The sequence below is a fragment of the Thalassophryne amazonica genome, chromosome 14 (assembly GCF_902500255.1).
Source record: "Thalassophryne amazonica chromosome 14, fThaAma1.1, whole genome shotgun sequence".
Taxonomy (NCBI): Eukaryota; Metazoa; Chordata; class Actinopteri; order Batrachoidiformes; family Batrachoididae; genus Thalassophryne; species Thalassophryne amazonica.
The window spans coordinates 79982387-79998999 of record NC_047116.1 but is presented as its reverse complement, the minus strand read 5'-3'; the positions used below and the strand labels follow the sequence as shown (position 1 = coordinate 79998999).

Here is a 16613-nt window from a genome sequence, read left to right as displayed (position 1 = left end):
CTTGTTCACCACGTCTAGATGCCTAAATGCATTGAGTTGCCGCCATGTGAATGGCTGATTAGCTATTTGTGTTAAGAAGCAATTGAACAGATGTACCTAATAAAGTGGCCTGGCGAGTGTATTTGCTCTCAGAAGACTTCTTGGTTTGGTATGAGTTATCCCATTTATTAAAAACTAAATTAGTTTTGTCTGCGTTCATGCTGTAACTTTTCATTTCCTAAGAAACTGACCATACCTACTCAAGCAGTACTGCTATGACAGATGTATTACCTTTATTTATCAACTTTTTTTTTAATGTGTTGATGTCTCTGTTTTAGAAAGTGGTTCAGTGACAGAGGATGCCAGATATGAGTCAGATTAGTTCCTGTTTGTGGACTCAGCTCCCCCAGAGCCTACAGTCTCCATGCGACCGCTTCAAGCACGCCTGCTGTAGCTACAGTGGAAGTGTCTATATCCTGGGAGGCAGGCAGACCAGCAGTCTGAGGGATTTCTGGAAATACAGTGTGGGTGAGGACTGCTTGCAAGCACAATGTTTTGTGTATTTTATCTGATAGGCAGTAAGGAAAAATTCCATTCATGGAGATAAATCTAAAACATGATTGTAATTATTTTAAAACACTTTCAGTGGTGGTGTTGGGTTTTTTTGTCTGTTAGATCTCTAATTAGCCATTGTCATCTGAGGTGGAAGTGACTCATGTAGTTATGTTTGCAGATATTCATCTGTTGATTGAAGTTCTTCATGATTAAATCAAGCACCGTGTAACAATGTATTAGCTGATAACACTGCATTATGTAATAACTCAACAAAATGTGATACCGTTTTCACGTTATCATGTAATAACACCCATGTTTTGTAATACTTTGCTGCATTTTGGAATGAACTGCCTGAACATAATATATAAGTTTCCCTAAAATTCCTAAATTTCTTTAAAATTTGCAATCTTGATTTTTGCCTCTGTACATCCACCAATCCAGTTCTGGATCACCTCCAAAATCAGCGGAGTCCTCCATGCCCTAATATTAGGGGTGTCGGAAAAAATCGATTCATGTCCGAATCGCGATTCTTATTTATTACGATTCTGAATCGATCCCAAATGTCCAAGAATCGATTTTTAAAAAGCATTTTTTTAAAAACATTTTCTTGCTTACCCGCTGCGTGTATTGTTTGTCGGACTGCAGCGTCCCCGGGGGGGGTCCGGCGTGCTTCAAACATTCGTGAGCCGCAGCTTAGCATGGCGGACAAAGAGCTAATACAGCCAGCACTGTCTTTGCTGAAGGCAAATGTTTGGGCGGATTTTGGATTTTATTATTTGCTGCGTAAGAAGGAGCTTGACATGACTTACACAGTGTGCAAAATCTACAAAATGAAAGTCAAGTACTTTGGAAACACTTCAAATCCGCAAGCCCACATGCTACGCTATCACCCGGAGTTAAAAGAGGGGAACAGCGGTATCTGCCGATGACTGACCTGCGCTTCGCTAAACAGCCAGCCAACTCTGAACGAGCAAAGCAGATAAGTAAATTTACATCTAGAATCACTTGATTAACCATGTAAAGCTGCATTTTCTTAAACATAAACATTTTTTAAGTAATATAACTATTTCTCAGAGCTCTTTGAATCGAAAATTGATTCTGAATTGAATTGTCACCCCAAGAATCGGAATCGAATTGAATCGTGAGTTGTTGTATGATTCACATCCCTACCTAATATCTATGTGTGGTGCAAATTTAGTGAGAATCCATGAAGTAGTTTCAACGTAATCCTTCAAAGACTATATAAAGTGAAACGTGATCCGGATACAGATCACCTTCAAAATTGTGTGCTTGCATGAGCCAACCTTGAACCTTCGTGCGCATGCGTGATTTTTTTCACGCCTGTCGGTTGCGTCATTTGCTTGTAAGCAGCCTTGGTGTGAGGATGGGTGGAGTCTCTCATCATTTTTTCTTTGCAAGGAAATGGCGGAACAACTGGAGCAACGCGACTTCATCAAATTTTGCCAGAAACTGGGCCACAACCAGGTGGAAACCATTCAGATTATTCAGATGGCTTTCGGTGACGATCCTCTGGGCTTCACACAGATTAAGGAGCAGTACAACCGGTTTAAAGACATCCGCACAACGGTGGAGAGCGCGCCGCGCTCCGGTCGGCCACCAACATGCTGAAATGACCAGATCATTTCCAAAGTGAACGTTGTGGAGATGTGGGACCGTCGTGTGACTATCCTAGAAATTGCGGAAGAGGTGGACATCAGCACTTTTTTGGCACATTCCACTGTGAAAGAAGATTTTGCCATGAAAAGAGTGGCGGCGAAATTCATCGGCACGAAGCTGATGGCGCAGCAACAGCGCCTCCGTGATGAAGCCTCACAGGACATCCCCTGACATGCCCAGCTCTTGCACCATTCGGAAGATTCAGACGGCTTTCGGTGGCTTTTCAGTCGTGTGACTATCCGAGAAATTGTGGACGAGGTGAGCATGTCACAACATGTTCTGTGAGGCTTCATCACGGAGGCGCTGTTGCTGCACCATCAGGTTCGTGCCGATGAATTTCGCTGCCACTCTTTTCATGGCAAAATCTTCTTTCACAGCGGAATGTGCTGAAAAAGTGCTGATGTCCACCTCTTCCGCAATTTCTCGGATAATTACACGACGGTCCCACATCACCACAGCGTTCACTTTGGAAATGATCCGGTCGTTTCAGCGTTTTGATGCCGATCGGAGCGCGGCTCGCTCTCCACCATTGTGCGGACGTCTTTAAACCGGTTGTACCGCTCCTTAATCTGTGTGATGCCCAGAGGATCGCCACGGAAAGCTGTCTGAATAATCCGAATGGTTTCCACCTGGCTGTCGCCTAGTTTCTGGCAAAATTTGATGAAGTCGTGCTGCTCCAGTTGTTCCGCCATTTCCTTGCAAAGAAAAAATGAGAGACTCCACCCATCCTCACACAAAGGCTGCTTACAAGCAAATGACGCAACCGACAGGCGTGAAAAAAAATCACGCATGCGCACGAAGGTTCAAGGTTTGCTCATGCAAGCACACGTGATTCAAATCCATCAGGTTTTTGAAAAAAATAAAAAGGTCCGATACCTTTCTAACAGACCTCGTAATCTTGCAAACAGGCAGGCAGACAAATAAATAAACAAATGCCAGTGATTTTATTGCATTGTTGGCGGACATAATGACATCTATTCTGATGTGTTCCTACAATATTAATATTACATGTCACATTCAGGCTGTTTATTACAAAATGTGTCATTGCAACATGTGGGGCCTATTTCACAATGAAGTGAAAATGTATTGCATGTAAATGTTATTGCATAATGTGTTGTTACACACCATTATACCAACAGAATTTTCTGATTACATCCATTGCTTTTAAAACAAACTTAATTGAGGATTATTTTCAGTGTGTAATGAGTGGACAGAATTAGACTGCACCGGCGAAGCTGCACCTGAGGAACTCGAGGATCACTCTATGGTAGCTCATGAGGTACAAACCCACAGAAGACAATCACATTTGATATTAATTGCCAGGATAGAATTGTCATGACATACAGTATCTTGACATGTATCTTAGTTGGTCCGATTCTCCGTCTGACTGTATTACAGGGTTTTCTGTACGTGTTTGGAGGCATGCTGGATTCGGCATATTCTAAATGGAGATGTCCCCTCTGGGTATTTGACATTGGTGAGTTCCACTGTTAATGTGTGTTGCACAGTGCAGCAGCCAATACTGTCAGCAGTGGTTCCACTGCTCAGGCTTACCAAAAAAAAACTTGTACTTGCATGTGGATTAGAAGTCTGGTGATAATATGTGATCGCATTGCCTTGAAGCATTTATGCTTGAAACTTGGAAAAGCTTCTCATTATGTTGTTGTGCTGCAGAATTGTCAGAAATATAATGCATCACTCACTCACTCATCTTCAATTGCTTACTCCAGTGAAGGGTCACGGGGGGCTGCTATGTCAGCAGTCATAGGGTGTAAAGTGGGGTACACCCTGGACAGGATGCCAGTCTGCCGCAGGGCCACATGTACAGTAGACAGACAAACACATTAATACCCACAAGCACGCGTACAGAGAATTTAAGTTTCCAGTCCACCCAACCTGCATGTCTTTGGATGTTGGAGGAAGCTGGAGCACCCAGAGGAGGCCACTCAAACACGGGGAGAACACGCAGACTTCATACAGAAACGCCACAGGGGGGAATCAATCCCATGACTTTCTTGCTATGAGGCAACAGTGCTAACCACTAATGGCCCAGTCACACAGCACACGACGATTCCTGAACGAAGGGAAAAAGTAAAAAAAAAGTCACACTTCGTTGAGAAAAGGTGGAAGAAAGAGCTTTATCACCGAACAGCCTGCGAAGCAAGAGCGCAAAAGGGACGAAAGAGGAACTTAACAAAACCGAAGCTCACGATCTCGACGCTTTAACGAAATGCACCTTGAGCCACAGCTGGAGCAGTGTGTGTCTTCATCTCTGAGTTCCAGGACTCGGCGCTGAGACAGAGCTCATAGCGCCTGAGTCCTGGAGAAACTGCAGACAGAAGCTGTGGAGATCTGTGTGCACGTCGGTGGGACCACCTGCTCTGGTTCCTTGTCCAGAACAAAAGAGGGATCATCTCCATCATCATCAGAATCCTCACTGTCTGTTGACATGCTGCGCGCTCTGTCTTGGTCTAATTAAGAAAAAATAAATAAATAAAACAACAAAAAAGCGTGCTGTGATCACTGCTGTATCACTGTATTACGTTACTAAGCCATAACCTGTCAAAAGGGAGAATAAATGTAAGTGTAAAGATGATTGAATCTATCAGAGCAGTAAATTAATCAGTGCGTGTGAACGCGCGCATTGACTCACGTGCGGTTATTTCCACCAGCTGATCACTGATCCACAACGTGAATTCTGCCTTCCAGAACAGCTCTTTATATAATCATTTGATTCATCTACCTGTTGCCACATGTACAGAACTGAATTGTCATTCCTACACTCATATTGTTATATTTAATACAAAATAATAAGCACAGCTGCTGCTGCTGCTAAAGCTGCATTCATGTACCATCGGAAATTGCACAACTTTTTTGTTGTTTCAAATTCAACAGTTGCTTGTGGCAAAATAATTAATTGTATCCATACAAAAAATTAATTCTGGCCTATGTAAGGTGCCTAAGCACATTGAAGCTGACCCCCCACCCAGCCTCGGCGCTCACAAACCGGCTTATGCACTGTGTGAAAACATTCAGCTGCTCCAACGAAGTCAAATTAAACAATAACGTTACAAAAACTAAACAAATGATTAAAAAACGTCAAGAATGACAGCAAAATGAAACATAGACAAATTGAGGATTTCTTTGCCCTTCGTTCAAATTTTTCAACAGTTTAAAAATCCTGACGAAGTGCCAGCTGCAGGAACGAAGCTGCGCAAAGGTTAAGCAATGCCAACGAAAGTCCAGATTTCTTGTTTCGTCAGGGCTTCGTTGCCCTTCGTCAAGTGCCGTGTGACTGGGCCATAAGACACCATGTTGCCCAAATATAATGCATCATCAAATTTAAATCATAAAGGAAGGGAATCCAAACATTCTTGCTCAATCCAAAATTATTGAAGAAATGCAATATAATTCTAATACCCAAACAACACTTATTTGGGAATACTTCTACTACTACTACTAATAGTAATTATTGAAGTACAACCCCAATTCCAATGACGTTGGGACATTGTGTGAAGTGTAAATAAAAACAGAATATAATGATTTGCAAATCCCCTTCAACCTATAGTCATTTGAATGCACCATAAAGACAAGATATTTAATGTTCATACTGATACACTTTTTTGTTTTAGTGCAAATATTTGCTCATTTTGAAATGGATGCCTGCAACACATTTCAAAAAAGCTGGGACAGGGGCAACAAAAGACTGGGAAAGTTGAAAGAACACCTGTTTGGAACATTTCACAGGTGAACAGGTTAATTGGAAACAGGTGAGTGTCATGATTAGGTATAAAAGGAGCATCCCCAAATGGCTCAGCCATTCACAAGCAAAGATGGGGCGAGGATCACCACTTTGTGAACAACTGTGTGGAAAAAATAGTCCAACAGTTTAAGAACAATGTTTCTCAATGTTCAATTGTAAGGAATTTAGGGATTCCATCATCTACAGTCCATAATATAATCAGAGGATTCAGAGAATCAGGAGTACTTTGTACACGTAAGCGGCAAGGCTGAAAACCAACATTGAATGTCCGTGACCTTTAATCCCTCAGCGGCACTGCATTAAAAACAAACATCATTGTGCAAAGGATCTTAGGGCATGGGCTCAGGAACACTTCAGAAAACTATTGTCAGTTAACACAGTTTGTCATTATATCTACAAGTGCAAGTTAAAACTCTATCATGCAAAGCAAAAGTCACACATCAACATTCAGAAACTTCGCCACCTTCTCTGGGCCCGAGCTCATTTGAAATGAACAGACACCAAGTGGAAAAGTGTGCTGTGGTCTGATGAGTCCACATTTCAAATTGTTTTGGAAATCATGGACGTTGTGTCCTCTGGACAAAAGAGGAAAAAGACCATCCAGATTGTTACCAGTGCAAAGTTCAAAAGCTAGCATCTGTGATGGTATGGGGGTGTGTTAGTGCCCATGGCATGGGCAACTTACACATCTGTAATGGCACCATCAGTGCTGAAAGGTACATCCAGGTTTTGGAGCAACACATGCTGCCATCCAAGCAATGTCTTTTTCAGGGACGTCCCTGCTTATTTCAGCAAGACAATGCCAAGCCACATTCTGCACGTGATACAACAGCGTGGCTTCGTAGTAAAAGAGTGCAGATACTAGACAGGCCTGCCTGCAGTCCAGACCTGTCGCCCATTGAAAATGTGTGGCGCATTATGAAGCACAAAATATGACAACGGAGACCCTGGACTGTTGAACAACTGAAGTCATACATCAAGCAAGAATGGCAAAGAATTCCACCTACAAAGCTTCGACAATTAGTGTCCTCAGTTCCCAAACATTTATTGAGCGTTGTTAGAAGGAAGGTTGATGTGATAAACATACCACTGTCCCAGCTTTTTTGAAAGGTGTTGCAGGCATCCATTTCAAAATGAGCAAATATTTGCACAAAAACAATAAAGTTTATCAGTTTGAACATTAAATATCTTGTCTTTGTGGTGTATTCAATTGAATATAGGTTGAAGAGGATTTGCAAATCATTGTATTCTGTTTTTATTTACAGTTTACACAATGTCCCAACTTCATTGGAATTGGGGTTGTATGTGCTGCAGTTGTGACATACAGACAGGATGTGCTTCCTGTCATAAAATACCAGAGCTTGTTGGTTCTGTTTCTCAGTCTTGGCTGGTCTTGTCCCAAACGTTAGACGTCACACTACTTGTAACTTGATTTGTGATTTAACCATAAGCTTCATGGCTTCACATCTGTGTGTACCTACTGCTCAACCATAGTGCCCCCCTCCCCCTCTCCCAAGTTAGTACTCATGATAAGCACCGGTGTGCACAAAATACACTCACAGCACTACTGCACACTGCAGTTGTAGTAGCACTTGTGACTGTTGTCAGAAAATGCTGTGCCACGGCATGTGTAATTTTCTTGTTTTGATCAGTAATGTGTGGAATGAGGTTGAACCAACCCTCATGATAAACTGGGTTTTCACAAGCCTTTTATGAAAGCAGCTTATTTAATCACTGAAGTAATTTTTTTAAAACACACATATCAATACGGCACACAATAAATACTAGCTAATTTCTGTTCTGCTAGAAATTTTACAGGCAGGTGGATGATTCATGCACATGAACTCTGCTTATCATTAACATGGACCAAGTCCTCTGCTTTCATTTGTTGAAAGAATACAAGACACCCAACCAATCTTGCAACATCTGGATGTCATGAATAGATGTCACAGCATGATCTACAAAATGACACTCAGGTGACATCGTGTCACTGGGATGTCATGATTCAACATCAAGCTGATGTCATTACTAACATGACTCAATCCTGACCAAAACCTGGTATTATCTGACTGTCATGTGTTTGCTGGGGTGTCTTCTTGTTCAGATTTATTGTTATTGTCCTCTGTTTTGTGTTTCAGCAAAGCAGAAATGGTTGCACTGGCAGGGAAAGATGACCTCATCCCAGGTACAGAATGTTTTTCTTACAAGATATTTAGTAGTCTGACTCAAACAAGCATATCACTCAGTGTATGGACATTTGTATACAGTCGTACATGCACATACAAAAATATGTGGCAACTTGTGTACATTTACTAAGAAGAAGAATAATTATTATTGTTATTATATGATTTCAAGACCAGTTCTCTAATGTTTACATCACCAATTCCCAAATGGTTGCATTTCACTGAGCCTAAAAAGTGTAACGGGGTCAAAATGGTCATTTTTTTCAAAATTCATTATGTAAAGTATACACATGTATCCCTTTCAAATGCAACTTTCTGGATTTAATTATTCCATTTAGTTTGAGGAAAAAAACAATTTATGTGACATAAATAAATGAAAAATGTATTGTAATTCAATACATTTTTGTCATTTTTCTCGGAATTGACCTTTTTCTGTTTGCAAAAATAGCATTATTCAGTCAATTTGTATGCAAACTCCATGGAACTGGTGTCAAAATGTTCTGAATAACTTGTTCTTTCATAATATACCATATTTAAAGACATCTGGACAAAACATGGACTGTGTGTTTATTAAATCGCCGCCACCGAGTCCACCCCTGACAAATTATTTAAACAGACCAGAGGTTCCTTTATTTATGTCCAAATGTTATGAAATGCATATCACTGGAAAGAGACCACCCTAAGCTTTAAAATGACACCAACATTGTTGTGATAGGTCTTATCTTCTCCAAGAAATTACAGCTGATGTTCATAAAAGTAATCAGAGCATTACAAGTCCACCCTTCTTGATACACCAGTATATGAAATGCAACCAGATACTTTGTCAGTGAAGACAAACTACATTTGTCATGGAGTGAAGGTTTAAGAAATTGACACTTTGTGTGCAACTAATAGATTTACCTTTTCAAGATGAGAAAATGCTATATTTCTTTAGTAGAAAGAAATATATCACAGAAATAGCAATTTATTTGGAGAAATTGTTTTTCAGAAACACCAGGGTAGTGTACAGTGAAGACTGTGAATTTAACTTGGTCCAGAGCACATTGGGGTGGGGGGGCATAAGAACAAGAAGCCAATAGTCTGTATTTGTTGCAAAATCTGTTTTACACTGCTTGTGCTGGAGCATTTAGAACACTGGTTTGAGACTTGATTGGTATCGCACACAGGTGTATTCTTGCGTCTGTTGATTTTTCAGTTTGTGTAACTAAAGCCCTATAACAGGCTGGCGTCCTGTCCAGAGTGTATCCTGTCTCACTCCCTATGACTGCTGGGATAGGCTCCAGCCCCCCGCGACCCAATCTTGGTTAAGTGGTTGAAGATAAGTGTATGACTAAGGCCATCTCTTCACATTTGTGTGATTTCTGTTTCTGAACTGTGACCTTTTTTTTTATCTATTATTATTTTTTGACCTGTAGGTTGCCTGTTAACATGTATATAATATTGTATAGATCAGACCTATCCTGTCTGTGGTTGATGCTGACACATTGATTTAGGCTTTTGGGTCTTGTTATTTTCTGGTTATCCCAAAAAAGTCTGACATGAATGAGGAAATTTGACCGTATCACCACTGTGTTGGCCATCCTTCATTAGCTTTCTATTAGAGTAAGAGTTGATTTTAAGGTCCTGTTGGTGACTGACAAAAGTCATATAGTATACCATTCAGGATGCAGGCGTACACTGTCTTCCTAAGATTAAGAAGTTTGCTGGATTCAGATCTTTTGTTTATTGTGCTCCAACTTTATGGAACAATTTTAATGAATTCTGAAGGCATATTTGTTTTCCAACATTGACAATTGGTGTGTGGTTTTTAAATTATATTAATTGACATTGTTCTGATTACCATGATGTGGCTGTAATGGATATATTTGAATGTTAAATTATTTGAGGGCTGTGACATTTTAAGTTTGTTCTACATGTAAACACTTTGATTTTTTTTTTTAATTGGAAAGTGCAATATAAATGAGTATTACAAATGTATAATAATAGATATTTATATAATTAACAATCAAATAATATTACAATAATATCATTATTTCCTGTTTTGAAATAGTTTCACCAGTTTGCCTATGCAAGGCATTTTGTAGAGGCAGCAATATGTGCAGATTCATTGATTTATTATTTCACGTTCAAATTATTTCTTGATGTCTCAACTTTATTCTTGACATGTTGCCAAAATGGTATTTCAGCATTGATCTCGACACTTAAAAGTTATCCTCAAAGTGAAAAAATAGGGAACTAAGCCGTACAGATGAGCATGGTGTAATTAGCCCCCCCTACAAAATGTAACATTTTTTTTTCAAAATTTTCCCAAGTACTTTTTAACAGAGCAATGAATTTTCAACACAACATTCCAAACATGCTAGTGTTATTTGGATGTTTACATCATTTTACTTTCAACACAGAAACAAAATATTTCACAAAACCAAACACTGCGAGGGTCAAAATTATTAGCCCCCTGATGCTAACAGTCAATTGTGTATCATTTTTGTCTATAGATAGATAACTAGGTGAGGATCAGGAAACTTATTATTTTGGGTCATGTTGGTATTTTTTAAAGAAGGACAGTAACCATAAAATAAAGTTAGACAGGTCTATCAAATACATTTGATTCTTTGTCCTGGTGGCAACTAAGGCAACTATTGCTTGTATTAATAAGTGAAGTTTCTGGAGACAGAGTGTTCTCACCAAGTGATCTTAACAATAGACTGGTGGCTGTTACATGTGTGTATGTCTGTGTTTGTAGCACCAAATGCCAACCAACAGGAAGGGGCACAGCGCTGTGGTACTGGGTTCCAAGATGCTTGTCTATGGAGGCCTCATAGACATTAGAGGGTCCTCACAGGAATTTTGGGCTTTGGAGTTTGGTGAGTTTCCCTTCTTTTTTTTCTTTTTTTTTGTCTCAAGCTCCATCAGGTTGGATAGGGAGCATCGGTGCACTGCCATTTTCAGATCTCTCCAGAGATGTACATTCAGATTCACGTCTGGACTCTGGCTGGGCCACTCAAGGACATTCACAGAGTTGTCCTGAAGCCACTCCTTTAATATATTGGCTGTGTGCTTAGGGTCATTGTCCTGCTGAAAGATGAACTGTTGCTCCAGTCTGAGGTCAAGAGCGCTCTGGACAGGTTTTCATCCATGATGTCTCTGTACATTGCTGCATTCATCTTTCCCTCAATCCTGACTACTCTCCCACTTCCTGATGCTGAAATCATCCCCACAGTATGATGGTGCCTGGTTTCTTCCATACATGACATCTGACATTCACATCAAAGAGTTCAATCTTTGTCTCATTGACCAGAGAATTTTGTTTCTCTTGGTTGTGAGAGTCCTCAGGTGCCCTTTGGCAAACTCCAGGTGTATTGCCATGTGCCTTTTACGGAGTGGCTTCTGTCTGCCCACTATACCATACAGGTCTAATTGGTAATTGGTATCATACCATATTGTCCAAATACTTAGGGACCTGATTGTATGTACCTCATAGCATCATTAAACATATAATGGTAACCCTTTTTGCAGCACAAGCGTGGTTCTGAGACATTAATTTGACTTACTGTTGGTATTATGAAGATACTTCATGAACTGATGTGCATTTTTGTGTTGGTATGTGTGTTTTTGACAGATACCATGGATTGGTCTCTGACAGATGGTTCACAACAAGGCTCACTGGGTCCAGGTCCCAGACATAGCCATTCTGCAGTGTCCTACCAGGACTGCATGTACCTGTTTGGCGGTTTGCAAGGCTTACGAGAGCAGAGGGACTTGTGGAGGTGGAACTCCACCAATCACACATGGAGTTGCCTGAAAACAAGTGAGCAGTAGTTTTTTTTTTTTTTTTTTTTCCTTTTCTGCTGTAGATACTGCTATAGTTTCTAAAGGACCACCAGCCAAATATCAAATTATCATACTGGGCTGTCTTGAAGGTGCATAGGGCATGTTCAAGTCACGATTTATAGGGCATGTAATTTGAGTACAAAGTTGGATGCAGAGTGTAAAGGCATTTGATTAATTCTTTCATTGTCATGAGTGGTTTCTGTGCAAACAGTTTCAGACCGATAACACAGACCAAAGACAGACAGAGACCTAAAACCAAAACTTTGGTTGTATATGTAGCATTGTGAAGATCTCCATCCACTGTAATGGGTAAGACAGTGGACTCCAATGTAGACAATCTATGCTAGCATTACAGCACTAAAAACAATTCAACAGTCGTAGAATCACCATAAAGTTGTCCTTGTTGCTTTTACAGGATCGGGTCATTATCACAGAAGGTAGTCTACTCAGGGAAAAGTCTCCTGATACAGAGAAGCCAGAAGGGTAACCCAAAACCAAGGCAAGTGGTCGGTACATAGAAGGCCATTCAAAACTGGTATCCGAGAACTAAAATGGCAGGCAAAACTCATGAAACACTAAACAAAAGTGTGGATCATTAACTTGCAGACAACACAAGGACATGAACACGAGGAGAGCTTGCATCTGTTTTTTTTTCCCTTTGTTTGTTTTTAATGGATATGCTCACAAGCCAGAGGACAGAGTGATGAGTGACATGTCAATTGGATTTCACTGTAGACTATGGAGATTTTAATACGAAATGTAAGAAATATATAATGCTTACCAGGTGTAAATAGGACCAACCTGTCACTGGGCGCCAGTAGACAGTGGCCACCAAAGCTGCCTGAGATGAAGCAGAAAGGTGTTGTTTTGTATTTTTTCTTGAGTAGGTAGTTTTATTTCCCATTTCAGTTTCATCACGTGTACAAGCAGGGTATACATGTGTCATGAACCTGCCTTGTGTAAAGCATGGCGGAGTGTTTTGTCCTTTTAAATGTCAGAAATACACTGTGCATAATTAGCTGATGTGTTGAGTATTGCTGAACTGTTGCTTTGTGCATCGTCACAGCTGGAAACTTGACACATGATGGCACAAAAGGCTGAAGCACACAATAGACATTACCAGAGGTGGGAGTAAGTCACTTCAAGTCTTTCTCAAGTCATCAATCTGCAGGTCCCAAGTCAAGTTTCAAGTCAGCTTGCAAACAATTGGTGGTCATTATGACTTGGGACTTGCTGATTCATGACTTGAGAGTGACTTGATGGTGACTACTCTCACCTCTGGTCATTACTGTTATTCATCCTACTGTCACGGGTGCAAGACCTCCATCTACAGACAGCTTTCCATCCAAATTATGATAATCTCTGTCAAGTCCATCTGATGAATATATAAACTTGTGTATGTTTTCCGTTCACGTCGTCAACGTTTTTTAGCCTACATGTACTGTGCCATTATTTTCTGTCTGTGCAGCAGAGCTGCATTCTGATTTGCCAAAAATACAAGCAGAACTCGACACTTTTCTCCTCTTCAATCAGAAACGTTTTGAGTGAGCCAGAGTGGATGTATCAATTTCCCGCTTCTGGTGGCAAATTAAGTGTTTCTGCCTGAAAGCAACGTTTTTCAAAAAGGCTGTCAGAAGTAACCGTTTCTGTACCAAGTTGAAGCCAAAATCTGAAAATGTGACTCATTTTTCTACTATCAGTAGTGCCGTGGGTACTGAGGATGCAGTTTTTACACAGCTGTCCGTATATTCCAAACACGGAAAAACAACTGTCGCTGCAGCAGAAATGAGCGTTGCAGCCTGTACAGTGTTGGAAGTCTGCATTAGCTGAATCTGACTGTGTCATGAAGCACTGCTTCATGACGCAGTTGCTTACAGTGGAGTCAAGAGAGAGCTGTCCTGTGATGTAGCATTGTGGTAAATAAAAATAAATGCTCACCACATAAAAAAGTGACAGGGCAGTGTTAGATTGGTCTTAAGTGTCAAAGCCACGAGTCTGTTTGATGCTTCATTACTCAAAGAGTCTGCTCCATTAATACAGAAGCAGCTTTAACACATCATTTCCATGAAAAGACTCATTAAGTTCCAGTGCTGCTGTGTGCCCTGGTGAAATATTAGAATGTGAAATTAAAGCAGCAATCCTTTGTATCACGTGGCACGTTTTGAATCAGAGGGTGATGAGAAAACTCCAGAGTGAAAAATGAGCTCTGGGATCAGATCACTGAGGCCACAGGCTGACTGATGTATCTGTTGAAACAAGCAAACCTGTTGTTAGAGTTCAGTGTTAACAATCTGGATTGGTTGTTCTGAATAAGTGCCTGATTGGACACACATCAATGCAGAGATCAGTCATTTCAACCAGTTTATATTTAGAGTGTAAATGTAAACAGCGACTTGTGCAAAGGAAGAGTATCGTCCTCGTCTACACTCCTCAAATGGTTTAAGAAAAATAAAAATTCTAAGAACTGGCAAGTTTAACATCTGTCTTTGTTTTACATCATTCATAACATTTTAGAATATCTACATGCTAAGAGATAAGTGTGTGTGTGTGTGTCCGTGTCCTGTCTAAACAGTACCTCAGGCTTTGAGACAGACTTGGCGCACATACAGTATGCTTGATACGCAGGGAGTGACACAGGCTATTGAGCACTGTAGTAGTAGTAGTAGTAGTAGTTAAGGGGAGAGGACACTTTTGAGCTGTGTTGTCATCAGCAAGTGTGCTAATAGGTGAAGTCATATTTTTCTATTCTTATTTTCCTTTGACCTTTTAACCTCGACATTTTTGCAGGTAGCAGTAGCATAGTAGTAGCAGTACTAGTAGCAGTAGTAATAGCAATAGCAGCTGTCTCTTCTTGAGGCGGCTTTAGTTGTGCCCTAACAGTTCTCTTGAATCTGGGATAGGTGGGAGGTGATAGCTTTGTTCGTGAAGATGAAGTTTTCATTTCAGTCTTTGAATCAGACCCACTCTGGGGTGGGTAATCAGCTAGTTTATAATAATAATAAAAAAGAAAACGGTGAAGCAGAATGCACACCGCAGACTGCAGATGATATTTGAAATTCTTTCATGTCACAGATAGAAAATGTTTTTGATTAAATCAGTGTAACAATGTGATGATTCTTCACAATTGTTATATTGTTTGAGTCCAAACTCATTTTCCATCAGAAGTCACTGTATACGTACGTTATCCAACCAGATTTGCTCTCCTCAGATCCTGATGAACAGTACAGTGCAGATGACAAACCCATTTCTTTTTTAGTTTCCATTCCTGTATTTAATATGTCTCGCATGATAATGTTCAGGAATATTAGTTTGTGTGAGTGTGTGTGATAATATCACTGGTTCTTTAAAGATGTCTTCTCACATCTTGTCTTGGTTGTGCCTCAGGGTAACCCAAAACATGTCTAAAAGCATGTAACTTTTCAAACTTTACTTCTTGTGGAGGGGTGGGATCTCTCTCTCTCTCTCTCTCTATATATCTCTCCTCTTGGGCCCTCTGTCCTCAGACAGATGTTTCGCATCCATGCTCACCCACCCCCCTTAGCCATCCATTAAAATGTTCAGTCAAAAGAAATGTTTCCACCAGCACCCATGTAACTAACACCACCTATTTATTTTCTGTCATAGGTCTGGTCCTTCTAGACTGGTTGGACACTCAGCTGTCACCTATAAGGACAGTATGTTTGTCTTTGGAGGAGGCGAAAGCCAAACTTCCCAAAGAACTGCTTATGGAGGTACAGCTTCCCCACGCAGACCTGGGAGCAGGTTGCTACACTCAGTGGTTTGAGGCCTCCACCAAGAATTCACCACGCTGCACTGGGCTCGGCCCCAGTTACAGGCCCATCACCCCCAGCAGCAGCTGTGCACCAGCTCAGGACTCGGGCGCAAGCTGTTGGAGGAGAAGTTCAGGCCCTTCAAGAACAAGTGCTTCCCAGCACCACTTAAATATCTGGGGTCAGAGTGCAATATAGAACTAGAGACCTTCACTCCAGAAAGCACTATAGTGGTAGAACACTGACCAAAGCTTATCAGGACTGGACCACATTCAGAAGGCTGTGATGGAGAAAGGTGGACAGCTGGTCAGAGACTGTTTGACTTTTGAGAACAAGCCTTCAGAACACATTGGAGCTGTGCAGACGAAGAAGACCTGTTTGATGATGAGCACGGGGATATAACCCAGAACCTACCTGACCTGCTGCTGGTACTGGGGGGGCGACCTTGTACTATGCACACATCTATCACCATATGGCAGATGACCTTAACCGACTCCTAACAGCCTGCAAGGAAATAACTTACAAACAGTTCTTTATGTGACAAATGTTAAAACACACCAGTCTTATATTTGTCAAGTTTAACAAAGACACACTTCACCCAAGAGCAATAAGAAACGGTCAAAAGACGGACGATACGTTCCATGCAACACCTTCAACAGAATGTAGAATGCATGCTCCTCATTCAGATATATTTTTTTAGGTCATGAGCGTAGAATGCAGCAAACATGCACAAGCTGTTATGACTATATGTACTGTGAATATTTTAACTTTAATTTACAGGGGTTTGAACTCACAGAAGGTTTTGTACAGTTTGAAACAGTGTATTACTTTGTATTCTGTAATTATACATTTGCA

The 16613-nt window shown here is 40.7% G+C and overlaps 1 protein-coding gene across 1 annotated transcript in view; it reads left to right on the top strand.

Annotated features, from left to right (window-relative positions):
- Positions 1–15956, top strand: part of LOC117524306 (tRNA wybutosine-synthesizing protein 2/3/4-like) — a 38965-nt gene extending 23009 nt beyond the window's left edge. Inside the window, exons 2-8 of the mRNA XM_034186071.1 lie at positions 318–507; positions 3408–3490; positions 3610–3688; positions 8113–8159; positions 10901–11021; positions 11777–11965; positions 15613–15956. Coding sequence (XP_034041962.1) covers positions 339–507; positions 3408–3490; positions 3610–3688; positions 8113–8159; positions 10901–11021; positions 11777–11965; positions 15613–15956 — 1032 coding nt within the window. The 5' untranslated portion in view covers positions 318–338. The remainder of the gene's footprint in view (positions 1–317; positions 508–3407; positions 3491–3609; positions 3689–8112; positions 8160–10900; positions 11022–11776; positions 11966–15612) is intronic.
- Positions 15957–16613: the final 657 nt, after the last annotated feature.